General features: G+C 45.5%; 1 protein-coding gene across 1 annotated transcript in view; it reads right to left on the bottom strand.

The window, feature by feature from the left end:
• The window catches only part of SAMHD1 (SAM and HD domain containing deoxynucleoside triphosphate triphosphohydrolase 1), a 71708-nt gene that overhangs the window by 22849 nt on the left and 33956 nt on the right, over positions 1-14903 (bottom strand). The window contains exons 7-10 of the mRNA XM_038750237.1: positions 14470-14625; positions 13159-13307; positions 7813-7921; positions 155-246 (exon numbers count right to left, since the gene is read on the bottom strand). Of these exons, the coding sequence (XP_038606165.1) occupies positions 155-246; positions 7813-7921; positions 13159-13307; positions 14470-14625 (506 nt within the window). The remainder of the gene's footprint in view (positions 1-154; positions 247-7812; positions 7922-13158; positions 13308-14469; positions 14626-14903) is intronic.

Here is a 14903-nt window from a genome sequence, read left to right as displayed (position 1 = left end):
TATCAATATATACATATCAATATATTCAATAAATATGAAGGAATGATTGAATGATTGAATGAATAAATGAATGAATGAGTAGCCCAGTATAAGGTGATGTCCCAAACTCCTAAATCACGAGCTGGTCTAATACAGAGGCGCCGCGGCCACTCACATGGTTTCGATGATGTTGCCGACCTTGTGCTGATACGCGCGGCGATGGAGGGAGTTCCTCGTGTGGAACATGTCGTAGAGATTGCCAACTTCCTGCGGGGAAAAGGGCAGCCGTATGTCAGGGGCGTCTACTGCGGGCGCGGAGAGCCGGGCTGGACGCTTGGGACGGGATGCCCAAGCGCTTAGTCCAGTGCTCACAGTAAGCACTCAATAAATACAATTGATTGATTGATTGATCCCAGCCGACCGGGAACGTACGGTCTAACGGAGTGGGAACGCCGCGCCCGACGAGGCCAAAGCCTTGGGAAGCAGCGAGGCCTGGTGGAAAGAGCCCGGACCCGAGCGGTGTCGGAGGACGTGGGGTCTAATCCCAGCTCCTCCGGTTAGGTCTGTTGGGTGACCTTGGGTAAGTCACTTCACTTCTCCATAATAATAATAATAATGGTGGCATTTGTTAAGCGCTTACTTTCATTCATTCAATCGTACTTATTGGGCGCTTACTGTGTGCAGGGCACTGGACTAAGCGCTTGGGAAGTCCAAGTTGGCAACATACAGAGACGGTCCCTACCCAACAAGTGGGCTCACAGTCTAGAAGGGGGCTCACGGTCTAGAAGGGAGCATTTGTTAAGCGCTTACTATGTGCAAAGCACTGTTCTAAGTGCTGGGGGGATACAGGGTGATCAGGTTGTCCCACGTGGGGCTCACAATCTTAATCCCCAATGTACAGATGAGGTAACTGAGGCTCAGAAGGTTTTTTTTTTTAATGGCATTTATTAAGCGCTATGTGCAAAGCACTGTTCTAAGCGCTGGGGAGGTTATATGTTGCCAACTTGTACTTCCCAAGTGCTTAGTACAGTGCTCTGCACACAGTAAGTGCTCAATATGATTGAATGAATGAAGGAATGAACAGTGCTTTGCACATAGTAAGCGCTTAACAAATACCATCATTATTATTATTATGTCTGCTGTGTGACCTCGGGCAAGTCACTTAGCTTCTCTGGGCCCTCAGTTCCGTCATCTGTAAAATGGGGATTAAGACTGTGAGCCCCAAGTGGGATAACCTGATCACCCTGTAACCCCCTCAGCGCTTAGAACAGTGCTTTGCACATAGTAAGGGCTTAACAAATGCCATTATTATTATTATTATTATTAACATAGACTACAATTATTATTTTTTTTTCAGGCCTATTTGGAAATCAGTGCTTAGAACAGTCCTTTGCACATAGTAAGCGCTTAATAAATGCCATCAAAAAAAAAAAAGATAAACCCACAACTTCCCTCCAGTATCGTTTCTTTTTTTTATGGTATCTGTCAAGTGCTTAACCATGTGTCAAGTGTTTACTATGTGCCAAGCACTGTTCTAAGTGCTGGGGAAGATACAAGCAAATCGGGTTGGACACAGTCCCGGTCTCACATGAGGCTCACGGTCTTCATCCCCATTTTCCAGATGGGGGAACTGAGGCCCAGAGAAGTGAACTGACTCGCCCAAGGTCACGCAGCAGACAAGTGGCGAAGTCGGCACGATCCTTTTGACTCCCAGGGCCGTGCTCTTGTGACGTTTAGAGGAGCAGCACGACCTGGTGGAAAGAACCCAGGCCTGGGAATCAGAGGTCCAGATTTCTGATGCCGGCTCTGCCACGGGCCTGCTGTGGGGCCTTGGACGGGTCACTTCCCTTCTCTGGGTCTCAGTTACCTCATCTGGAAAATGGGGGTTCAATCCCTGTTCTCCCTCTTACTGAGATTTTGAATTTCATGTGGGACAGGGACTGGGTTTCATTCATTCATTCATTCAATTGTATTTACTGAGTGCTTAACTGAGTGCTCAGTTACCTCATCTGGAAAATGGGGGTTCAATACCTGTTCTCCCTCTTACTGAGATTTTGAATTTCATGTGGGACAGGGACTGGGTTTCATTCATTCATTCATTCAATTGTATTTACTGAGTGCTTAACTGAGTGCTCAGTTACCTCATCTGGAAAATGGGGATTCAATCCCTGGTCTCCCTCTTACTGAGATTTTGAATTTCATGTGGGACAGGGACTGGGTTTCATTCATTCATTCAGTCAATCGCATTTATTGAGCACTTAACTGAGCGCTCGGTTACCTCATCTGGAAAATGGGGATTCAATACCTGTTCTCCCTCTTACTGAGATTTTGAATTTCATGTGGGACAGGGACTGGGTTTCATTCATTCATTCATTCAATCGTATTTATTGAGCGCTTAACTGAACGCCAGTTACCTCATCTGGAAAATGGGGGTTCAATACCTGTTCTCCCTCTTACTGAGATTTTGAATTTCATGTGGAACAGGGACTGGGTCTCATTCATTCATTCATTCAATTGTATTTATTGAGTGCTTAACTGAGTGCTCAGTTACCTCATCTGGAAAATGGGGATTCAATACCTGTTCTCCCTCTTACTGAGATTTTGAATTTCATGTGGAACAGGGACTGGGTTTCAATCATTCATTCATTCAGTCAGTCAATCGTATTTATTGAGCACCTAACTGAGCACTCAGTTACCTCATCTGGAAAATGGGGGTTCAATACCTGTTCTCCCTCTTATTGAGATTTTGAATTTCATGTGGAACAGGAACTGGGTTTCTTTCATTCATTCATTCATTCAATCGTATTTATTGAGCACTTAACTGAGCACTCCGTTACCTCATCTGGAAAATGGGGATTCAATACCTGTTCTCCCTTTTACTGAGATTTTGAATTTCATGTGGAACAGGGACGGGGTTTCATTCATTCATTCAGTCAATCGTACTTATTCACTCATTCAATCGTACTTATTGAGCACTTACTATGTGCAGAGCACTGTACTAAGCGCTTGGGAAGTACAAGTTGGCAACATATAGAGACGGTGAGCACTTAACTGAGCGCTTGGTTACCTCATCTAGAAAATGGGGATTCAATACCTGTTCTCCTTCTTACTGAGATTTTGAATTTCCTGTGGGACAGGGACTGGGTTTCATTCATTCATTCATTCAGTCAATCGTATTTATTGAGCGCTTAACTGAGCACTCAGTTACCTCATCAGGAAAATGGGGATTCAATACCTGTTCTCCCTCTTACTGAGATTTTGAATTTCATGCGGGACAGGGACTGGGTTTCATTCATTCATTCATTGTCAATCGCATTTATTGAGCACTTAACTGAGCACTCAGTTACCTCATCTGAAAAATGGGGATTCAATACCTGTTCTCCCTCTTACTGAGATTTTGAATTTCATGTGGAACAGGGACGGGGTTTCATTCATTCATTCAGTCAGTCGTACTTATTCACTCATTCAATCGTACTTATTGAGCACTTACTATGTGCAGAGCACTGTACTAAGCGCTTGGGAAGTACAAGTTGGCAACATATAGAGACGGTGAGCACTTAACTGAGCGCTTGGTTACCTCATCTAGAAAATGGGGATTCAATACCTGTTCTCCCTCTTACTGAGATTTTGAATTTCCTGTGGGACAGGGACTGGGTTTCATTCATTCATTCATTCAGTCAATCGTATTTATTGAGCGCTTAACTGAGCACTCAGTTACCTCATCTGGAAAATGGGGATTCAATCCCTGTTCTCCCTCTTACTGAAATTTTGAATTTCATGTGGGACAGGGACTGGGTGGGTTTCATTCATTCATTCAGTCAATCGTATTCACTGAGCGCTTAACTGAGCGCTCAGTTACCTCATCTGGAAAATGGGATTTAATCCCTGTTCTCCCTCTTACTGAGATTTTGAATTTCATGTGGAACAGGGACAGGGTTTCATTCATTCATTCAGTCAATCGTATTTATTCATTCATTCAATCGTATTTATTGAGCGCTTACTATGTGCAGAGCACTGTACTAAGCGCTTGGGAAGTACAATTTGGCAACATATAGAGACGGTGAGAGCTTAACTGAGCGCTCAGTTACCTCATCTGGAAAATGGGGGTTCAATCCCTGTTCTCCCTCTTACTGAGATTTTGAATTTCACGTGGGACAGGGACTGGGTTTCATTCATTCATTCAGTCAATCGTATTTATTGAGCGCTTAACTGAGCGCTCAGTTACCTCATCAGGAAAATGGGGATTCAATACCTGTTCTCCCTCTTACTGAGATTTTGAATTTCATGTGGAACAGGGACGGGGTTTCATTCATTCATTCAGTCAATCGTACTTATTCACTCATTCAATCGTACTTATTGAGCACTTACTATGTGCAGAGCACTGTACTAAGCGCTTGGGAAGTACAAGTTGGCAACATATAGAGACGGTGAGCGCTTAACTGAGCGCTCAGTTACCTCATCTGGAAAATGGGGGTTCAATAACTGTTCTCCCTCTTACTGAGATTTTGAATTTCATGTGGAACAGGGACTGGGCTTCATTCATTCATTCAGTCAATCATATTTATTGAGCGCTTAACTGAGCGCTCAGTTACCTCATCTGGAAAATGGGGATTCAATACCTGTTCTCCCTCTTACTGAGATTTTGAATTTCATGTGGGACAGGGACTGGGTGTCATTCATTAGAGAAGCAGCGTGGCTCAGTGGAAAGAGCACGGGCTTTGGAGTCAGAGGTCATGGGTTCAAATCCCGGATCCGCCACTTGTCAGCTGTGTGACTTTGGGCAAGTTACTTGACTTCTCTGTGCCTCAGTTCCCTCATCTGTAAAATGGGGATTAAGTCTGTGAGCCCCACGTGGGACAACCTAATCACTTTGTATCCTCCCCAGCGCTTAGAACAGTGCTTTGCACATAGTAAGCGCTTAATAAATGACATCATCATTATTATTATTATTCATTCAATCATTCATTCAGTCAATCGTATTTATTGAGCCCTTAACTGAGCACTCACTTACCTCATCTGGAAAATGGGGATTCAATACCTGTTCTCCCTCTTACTGAGATTTTGAATTTCATGTGGAACAGGGACTGGGTCTTATTCATTCATTCAATCGTATTTATTGAGAGCTTACTGTGTGCAGAGCACTGTACTAAGCGCTTGGGAAGTACAAGTTGGCAATATATAGAAACAGTCCCTACTTGACGGGCTCACAGTCTAGAACGGGGAGGCAGAGAACAAAACAAAACATGTGGACAGGTGTCAAGTCATCAGAATAAATAGAGATAAAGCTAGACGCACATCATTAACAAAATAAATAGAATAGTAAATATGGACAATAGTACGTATTTATGTTTAAATAGTAAATATTGTTAAATGGTAAATATGAATGTTTCACCTGATTACCTTGCACCTTCCCCAGTGCATAGAACAGTGCTGAACACATAGTAAACGCTTAACACATACCACAATCATTATTATTACGACTATTATTATTACCATTATTATTATAATCTAATCAATCCTATTTATTGAGCGCTTACTGTGTGCAGAGCACAGTACTAAGCGCTTGGGAAATACAAGTTGGCAACATATAGAGACAGTCCCTACCCAACAGTGGGCTCACAGTCTAAAAGGGGGAGACAGAGAACTAAACCAAACATATTAACAAAATAAAATAAATAGAATAGATCAATCAATCAATCATGTTTATTGTGCACTTACTGTGTGCTAGAGCACTGTACTAAGCGCTTGGGAAGTCCAAGTTGGCAACATATAGAGACAGTCCCTACCCAACAGTGGGCTCACAGTCTAAAAGGGGGAGACAGAGAACAAAACCAAACATACTAACAAAATAAAGTAAATAGAATAGATATGTACAAGTAAAATAAATAGAGTAATAAATATGTACAAACATATATACACATATACAGGTGCTGTGGGGAAGGGAAGGAGGTAAGATGGGGGGTGGAGGGGGGACGAGGGGGAGAGGAAGGAAGGGGATATTTTAATATCTGTTATAACAGATATTATAATATCTGTTAAGTCTTATGTACCAAGCACTGTAATAAGTACTGGGGAAAATACAATTCAATCTGGACACAGTAACTACGGTTAAGAGGGAGGAAGAATCGGTATTTCATCCCATTTGGCAGTTGAGGAAACTGAGGAACAGAGAAATGACTTCCCCCAAGTCACCCAGCAGACAAATGGCAGAGCTGGGATTAGAACCCAGGTCCCCAACTCCTAGGCCCATGTTCCTTTCCAATAATAATAATAAAAATAAAATAATAATAATAATACCACCATTTATTAAGCCATGTGCAATGTTCAAAGCACTAGGCCTCTGCTTCTCTGACCCAAATGAAAGCAAGGCTCCAGCTTGGAGCTAATCAATGGTATTTATTGAGCCCTTACTATGTGCAGAGCACTGCACTAAGCGCTTGGGAGAGTTCAATACAACAGAATTAGCAGATACTTTCCCTGACTGTGACGGATTTACAGTCTTGTGTAAGTTTACAGTAGAACTGAACGCTCTGCACATAGTAAGCGCTCAATAAATACGATTGATGAACTGAGATCATTTCTGGGACTTTAGAGAGAAAGGGATCATCAGGAACCCATTGTTGGGTAGGGACCGTCTCTATATGTTCCCAACTTGTACTTCCCAAGTGCTTAGTAATAATAATAATAATAATAATAATGGCATTTATTAAGCGCTTACTATGTGCAAAGCACTGTTCTAAGAGCTGGGGAGGTTACAAGGTGATCAGGTTTTCCCATGGGGGGGCCTCACAGTCTTAATCCCCATTTTATTCATTCAGTTGTATTTATTGAGCGCTTACTGTGTGCACAGCACTGTACTAAGCGCTTGGTACACTTTACCAATTACCATTTTACAGATGTAAAGTTACCATTTTACAGATGAGGGAACTGAGGCCCAGACAAGTGAAGTGACTTGCCCAAAGTCACCCAGCTGACAATTGGCGGAGCCGAGATTTGAACCCGTGACCTCTGGCTCCAAAGCCCGGGCTCTTTCCATTGAGCCACGCTGCTCTGCACACAGTAAGCGCTCAATAAATATGACTGAATGAATGAATGAATCAGGAAATTCAGCCCGAACCAAAACAGAAACTCCAGAGTTTTTTTTGTCATGTTACAACATTGAAACAGATGGCTGTGTGAGAGCGCAAAAATCATAAATGAAGCGTGGTGATTTTCCCCTTTGAAAAGTGATGAATTAAAAGAAAACTCCAACGGTGAGACACCACTGGAGAGGCAGCGCAGCTCAGCGGAAAGAGCCCGGGCTTTGGAGTCAGATGTCACGGGTTCGAATCCCGGCTCCACCAACTGTCAGCTGGGTGACTTTGGGCAAGTCACTTCACTGGGCCTCAGTTCCCTCACCTGGAAAACGGGGATTGAGACTGTGAGCCCCCCCCGGGGGACAACCTGATGACCTTGTAACCTCCCCAGCGCTTAGAACAGTGCTTTGCACATAGTAAGCGCTTAATAAATGCCATTATTATTATTATCATTATCTCTTCCTTTCCTTTTCCAATCCCCGATGGCATTTGTTAAGTGCTTACTCCGTTCCAGGCACTGCACTCAACTCGGCGTACGTACAAGCTGATCGAATCGGACACGGTCCACGTCCCACACGGGGCTCACAGTCTTAACCCCCCCATTTTACAGACGAGGTTAACTGAGGCCTAGAGAAGGGAGGTGACTTGCCCCAAGTGGAGCAGAGGAGCAGGATTAGAATCCAGGTCTTTCCGGCCACCGGACGACGCAGCTTCTCTCCCTTTCCTCTGTCGGCTCCTTTCCTTCGCAAGACCTTACCTTGTCTCTGGTACAGATGTGCTTCTTCTTGTCGACGTCGCAGACCCGCGCGAACTTGATGAAGCGCTTGTAGTCGAAGGTATTCTGGATTCCCAGGTGGTGGCAGTCCCTGCGGAGACAGTCCGGGGAGACTGAGTTATTCTGGATTAATAATCAATCAATTAATCAATCGTATTTATTGAGCGCTTACTGTGTGCAGAGCACTGGACTAAGCGCTTGGGAAGTACAACTTGGCAACATAGAGAGACGGTCCCTACCCAACAGTGGGCTCACAGTCTAGAAGGGGGAGACAGAGAACAAAACCAAACATACTAACAAAATAAAATAGAATAGATCAATCAATCAATTAATTGTATTTATTGAGCGCTTACTGTGTGCACAGCACTGTACTAAGCGCTTGGGAAGTCCAAGTTGGCAACATATAGAGACAGTCCCTACCCAACAGTGGGCTCACAGTCTAGAAGGGGGAGACAGAGAACAAAACCAAACATATTAACAAAATAAAATAAATAGAATAGATCAATCAATCAATCGCATTTCTTGAGCGCTTACTGTGTGCAGAGCACTGTACTAAGCGCTTGGGAAGTACAAGTTGGCAACATATAGAGACAGTCCCTACCCAACAGTGGGCTCACAGTCTAAAAGGGGGAGACAGAGAACAGAACCAAACATACCAACAAAGTAAAATAGAATAGATATGTACAAGTAAAATAAATAGAGTAATAAATATGTACAAACATATATACAGGTGCTGTGGGGAAGGGAAGGAGATAAGATGGGGGGGATAGAGAGGGGGACGAAACGTCATTAATAAGCATAATGACGGCACTTGTTAAATAATAATAATAATAATGGCATTTGTTAAGCACTTACTATGTGCAAAGCACTGTTCTAAGCGCTGGGGGATACAAGGTGATCAGGTTGTCCCGCACGGGGCTCACAGTCATCATCCCCATTTTACAGATGAGGTAACTGAGGCTCTGAGAAGTTAAGTGACTTGCCCAAGGTCACACAGCAGACATGTGGCGGAGCCGGGATTTGAACCCACGACCTCTGACTCCAAGGCCCGGGCTCTTCCCACTGAGCCACGCTGCTTCTAATAATAATGATGGCATTTGTTAAGCGCTTACTTTGTGCAAAGCACTGTTCTAAGCGCTGGGGGGATATAAGGTGATCAGGTTGTCCCACAGGGGGCTCACAGTCTTCATCCCCATTTTACAGATGAGGGAACTGAGGCCCAGAGAAGGTAAGTGACTTGCCCAAAGTCACACAGCTGACAATTGGCGGAGTCAGGATTTGAACCGATGACCTCTGACTCCAAAGCCCGGGCTCTTTCCACTGAGCCACGCTGCTTCTCGTGCTGCTTTATTCAATGTTCAGCGCTTACGATGTGCAAAGCACTGTTCTAAGCGCGGTCCCTGCCGAGAAACCACGTTAATTCTCGATTCCAAGGGACGGAGGTCCCTGCAGAAGGAATCTAGGGAAACCGTGTTGGATTAGAATCCAAGGAGATAGTGGATCCCTGCAGAGAGAGTCATTCATTTATCAATCAGTCGTATTTATTGAGCGCTTACTGTGTGCAGAGCACTGGACTAAGCGCTTGGGAAGTCCAAGCTGGCAACATATAGAGACAGTCCCTACCCAACAGTGGGCTCACAGTCTAGAAGGGGGAGACAGAGAACAAAACCAAACATACTAACAAAATAAAATAAATAGAATAGATAGGTACAAGTAAAATATAGAGTAATAAATATGTACAAACATATATACATATATACAGGTGCTGTGGGGAAGGGAAGGAGGTAAGGCGGTGGGGGGGGATGGAGAGGACATTTCAGAGAATGTGTCTGGGGTATGGTACTCTCCCAAATGCTTAATACAGAGCTCTGCACACAATAAGCGCTCCATCGACCCGAGCGATTGGTTGAAGGTGCAGAACTGCGCAGTGGATAGAATGCACTTAATAATAATAATGATAGTAATGATGGCATTTGTAAAGCGCTTACTATGTGCAAAGCACCATTCTAAGCACTGGGGAGGATACATGGTGTTCAGGCCATCAACGTGGGGCTCACAGTCTTAATCCCCAGATGAGGTGACTGAGGCATTCATTCATTCAACTGTATTTATTGAGCGCTTACTGTGTGCACAGCACTGGACTAAGCGCTTGGGAAGTACAGATCGGCAACATATAGTCCGGAGAAACCTAAGGGATCTAGGGAAACCATGTTGTTCTACAGTCCAAGGAGATAGTGGATCCCTGCAGAGAGAGTCATTCATTCAATCGTATTTATTGAGCGCTTACTGTGTGCACACTGGACTAAATGCTTGGGAAGTACAGATCGGCACATTTAGTCTGGAGAAACCTAAGGAATCTAGGGGAACCGTGTTGCATTAGAATCCGAGGAGATAGTGGATCCCTGCAGAGAGAGTCATTCATTCAATCAATTGTATTTATTGAGCGCTTACTGTGTGCACAGCACTGTACTAAACGCTTGGAAAGTACAGATCGGCAACATATAGTCCGGAGAAACCTAAGGGATCTAGGGAAACCATGTTGTTCTACAGTCCAAGGAGATAGTGGATCCCTGCAGAGAGAGTCATTCATTCAATCGTATTTATTGAACGCTTACTGTGTGCACAGCACTGGACTAAGCGCTTGGGAAGTACAGATCGGCAACATATAGTCTGGAGAAACCTAAGGGATCTAGGGAAACCATGTTGTTCTACAGTCCAAGGAGATAGTGGATCCCTGCAGAGAGAGTCATTCATTCAATCGTATTTATTGAGCGCTTACTGTGTGCACAGCACTGTACCAAGTGCTTGGGAAGTACAGATCGGCAACATATAGTCCGGAGAAACCTAAGGGATCTAGGGAAACCATGTTGTTCTACAGTCCAAGGAGACAGTGGATCCCTGCAGAGAGAGTCATTCATTCATTCATTCAATCGTATTTATTGAGCGCTTACTGTGTGCACAGCACTGTTCTAAGCGCTTGGGAAGTACAGATCGGCAACATATAGTCCGGAGAAACCTAAGGAATCTAGGAAAACCATGTTGTTCTAATGAATAATGATGGCATTTATTAAGCGCTTACTATGTGCAAAGTACTGTTCTAAGTGCTGGGGAGGTTACAAGGTGATCAGGTTGTCCCACTGGGGGCTCACAGTCTTAATCCCCATATTACAGATGAGGGAACTGAGGCCCAGAGAAGTGAAGTGACTTGCCCAAAGTCACACAGCTGACAAGTGGCGGAGCCAGGATTTGAACTCACGACCTCTGACTCCAAAGCCCGGGCTCTTTCCACCGAGCCACGCTGTTTCTCTGTTCTACAGTCCAAGGAGATAGTGGATCCCGGCAGAGACATTCCAGAGGAACAAAGTTATTATAGTAATAATTCATAATTATGGTATTTGTTAAGCGCTTACTATTCAAGTGCTTAGTAATAATAATAATAATAATAATGATGGCATTTGTTAAGCGCTTGCTATGTGCAGAGCACTGTTCTAAGCGCTGGGGGGGAATACAAGGTGATCAAGTTGTCCCACGGGGGGCTCACAGTCTTAATCCCCATTTTCCAGATGAGGGAACTGAGGCTCAGAGAAGTGAAGTGACTTGCCCAAGGTCACACTTAGTACAGTACTCTGCACACAGTAAGAGCTCAATAAATACGACTGAATGAATGAGCACTGTTCTAAGCGCTGGGGTAGATACAAGGCAATCAGATCGTCCCACACGGGGCTCACACTTCTAATCCCCGTTTTACAGACGAGGTCACTGAGGCCCAGAGATGTGAAGTGACTTGCCCAAAGTCACCCAGCTGACAAGAGGCGGAGTTGGGATTAGAACCCACGACACATGATCAATCAATCAATCAATCAATCGTATTTATTGAGTGCTTACTGTGTGCAGAGCACTGTACTAAGCGCTTGGGAAGTACAAGTTGGCAACATACAGAGACAGTCCCTACCCAACAGCGGGCTCACAGTCTAAAAGGGGGAGACGGAGAACAAAACCAAACATACTAACAAAATAAAATAAATAAAATAGATATGTACAAGTAAAATAGAGTAATAAATATGTACAAACATATATACATATCAATCAATTGTATTTATTGAGCGCTTACTGTGTGCAGAGCACTGTACTAAGCGCTTGGGAAGTACAAGTTGGCAACATCTAGAGCCAGTCCCTACCCAACAGCGGGCTCACAGTCTTAAAGGGGGAGACAGAGAACAAAACCAAACATACTAACAAAATAAAATTAATAGAATAGATCTGTACAAGTAAAATAAATAGAGTAATACATATGTACAAACATATATACATATATGCAGGTGCTGTGGGGAAGGGAAGGAGGTAAGATGGGGGGATGGAGAGGGGGACGAGGGGGAGAGGAATCAATCAATCAATCGCATTTATTGAGCGCTTACTGTGTGCAGAAGACTGTGAGCCCATTGCTGGGTAGGAACCGTCTCTGTATGTTGCAAACTTGGACTTCCCAAGCCCTTAGTGCAGTGCTCTGCACCCAGTAAGCGCTCAATACGATCGAATGAATGAATGAATATTTACTTATTTATTTTATTTGTACATATTTATTCTATTTATTTTATTAACATGTTTTAGTTTTGTTCTCTGTCTCCCCCGCCTAGACTGCGAGCCCATTGTTGGGTAGGAACCGTCTCTGTATGTTGCCAACTTGGACTTCCCAAGCGCTTAGTGCAGTGCTCTGCACACAGTAAGCGCTCAATAAATACGACTGAACGAATGAATGAGTGAATATTTATTTATTTATTTTATTTGTACATATTTATTCTATTTATTTTATTTTGTTAATATGTTTTAGTTTTGTTCTCTGTCTCCCCCGCCTAGACTGTGAGCCCACTGTTGGGTAGGGACCGTCTCTAGATGCTGCCAACTTGGACTTCCCAAGCGCTTAGTCCAGTGCTCCGCACACGGTAAGCGCTCAACAAATACGACTGAATGAATGATTCCCAAGCCCGGGTTCTTTCCGCTAAGCCACGCTGTTTCTGGATCTCTGGTCTCTGCAGAGGAGCCGAGTTGTTTTGGACGCCCAGAGGGTGGCCATCCCTGCAGAAGAATTTCGGAGAGCCCAAGAGCCGGGGCCACACTCCAGAATCAATCAGTCGTATTTATTGAGCGCGTCCTGTGTGCAGAGCACTGTACTGAGCGCTTGGGAAGTCCAAGTTGGCAACATTGAGAGACGGTCCCTACCCAACAGTGGGCTCACAGTCTAGACGCGCCCCCCGCCCCGCCAATTTTCAGCGAAGAGACCGCGGGCGAAACCTGGGCGCCTTGTGCTCTTCTGAGAACGCCGCTGGGTACCTGGCAAAGTAGTCCCACTTGTCCACGTCGATGCCGTTCCTCTTGTTGGCCACGATCTCGTAGAGAAAGCTCTTTTCTTCGGGCCGGCCTTGATAGGGCCACGGGGAGAGGGCGGAGTCCTCCTGGTGGCCGTCGACAAGTGACCTCATCTGTAAACAAAACACAACTAAAACCTATTAACATAATAAGATCAATAGAATAAATATGTACAAATTAAATAGATAAATAAATACGCACTCATTCATTCATTCAATCGTATTTATTGAGCGCTCACCCGCTCATCCCCGTGCCCCCCGAGGGCTGCCCACCTCCCGCCACTCTGAGCTGCTCACCGGCAAGATGAACGGGGGGCGGGAGGGAGGGATTGGGTGGATCAATCAATCAATCAATCGTATTTATTGAGGCAGAGCACTGGACTAAGCGCTTGGGAAGTCCAAGTTGGCCACATAGAGAGACGGTCCCGACCCAACAGTGGGCTCACACAGTCCACAGTCTAGGGTGGGTGGACGGATCGATGGAGCCCCCCTCCAAGCCCCCCAGCTCGGTCCCTGATGTACTCGCGGAACCGGACGGACAAAGCCCGCCCCTGCCCAGTGCCCATAATAATAATAATAATAATGGCATTTATTAAGCGCTTACTATTTGCAAAGCACTGTTCTAAGCGCTGGGGGGGTTCAAGGTAATCAGGTTGTCCCACGTGGGGCTCACAGGGTTCATCCCCATTTTCCAGATGAGGGAACTGAGGCCCAGAGAAGCGAAGTGACTCGCCCAAAGTCACCCAGCTGACAAGTGGCGGAGCCGGGATTTGAACCCCTTCCTTCCTCTCCCCCTCGTCCCCCCTCCATCCCCCCCATCTTACCTCCTTCCCTTCCCCACAGCACCTGTACATATGCATATATGCTTGTACATATTTGTCACTCTATTTATTTTACTTGTACATATCTATTCTATTTTATTTTGTTAGTATGTTTGGTTTTGTTCTCTGTCTCCCCCTTTTAGACTGTGAGCCCACTGTTGGGTAGGGACCGTCTCTATATGTTGCCAACTTGGACTTCCCAAGCGCTTAGTCCAGTGCTCTGCACACGGTAAGCGCTCAATAAATACGATGGATTGACTGATTGATAGGGACCGTCTCTCTATGTTGCCAACTTGGACTTCCCAAGCGCTTAGTCCAGTGCTCTGCACACAGTAAGCTCTCAATAAATACGATTGATGATGATGAGGCGCCAAGGTGCCCCAACCCGGCAGGCGGTTGCCAGGGAGACTCCACCGGCCCCCGGCCCAGCCCTTCCGTCCCGTCCGGCGACTCACCGAGGCGTCCTCGGACCAGGCCTCAGTGGGCCCTCCGATCTGCTCCTTGATGAAATCCAAGTCCTCGGGCAGGACGAGACCGTAAGACTCCATGACCGCTTCCAGCTTGTTGGCGGAAACCAGGTGGTCGAACATTTCGATGGATGCCACTTCGTGCTGAAAAATGGGGAGGGAAGGGAAGCACGGTGGCCCAGTGGCTACAGCCCGGGCCCCGGGCCCAGAAGGGCCTGGGTTTTAGTCCCGGCTCTCCCACTCGTCTGCTGGGTGACCTTGGGCCAGTCGCTTCACTGGGCCTCGGTTCCCTCATCTGGAAAATGGGGATGAAGCACGGCTCAACGGAAAGAGCCCGGGCTTGGGAGTCGGGGGTCATGGGTTCAAATCCCGGCTCTGCCAACGGTCAGCTGTGTGACCTCGGGCAAGTCACTTTCAACTTC

The sequence above is a fragment of the Tachyglossus aculeatus genome, chromosome 8 (genome assembly GCF_015852505.1).
Source record: "Tachyglossus aculeatus isolate mTacAcu1 chromosome 8, mTacAcu1.pri, whole genome shotgun sequence".
In the NCBI taxonomy this organism is placed as follows: domain Eukaryota; kingdom Metazoa; phylum Chordata; class Mammalia; order Monotremata; family Tachyglossidae; genus Tachyglossus; species Tachyglossus aculeatus.
The sequence above is the reverse complement of the archived record's forward strand: the minus strand, read 5'-3'. Positions and strand labels throughout refer to the sequence as shown.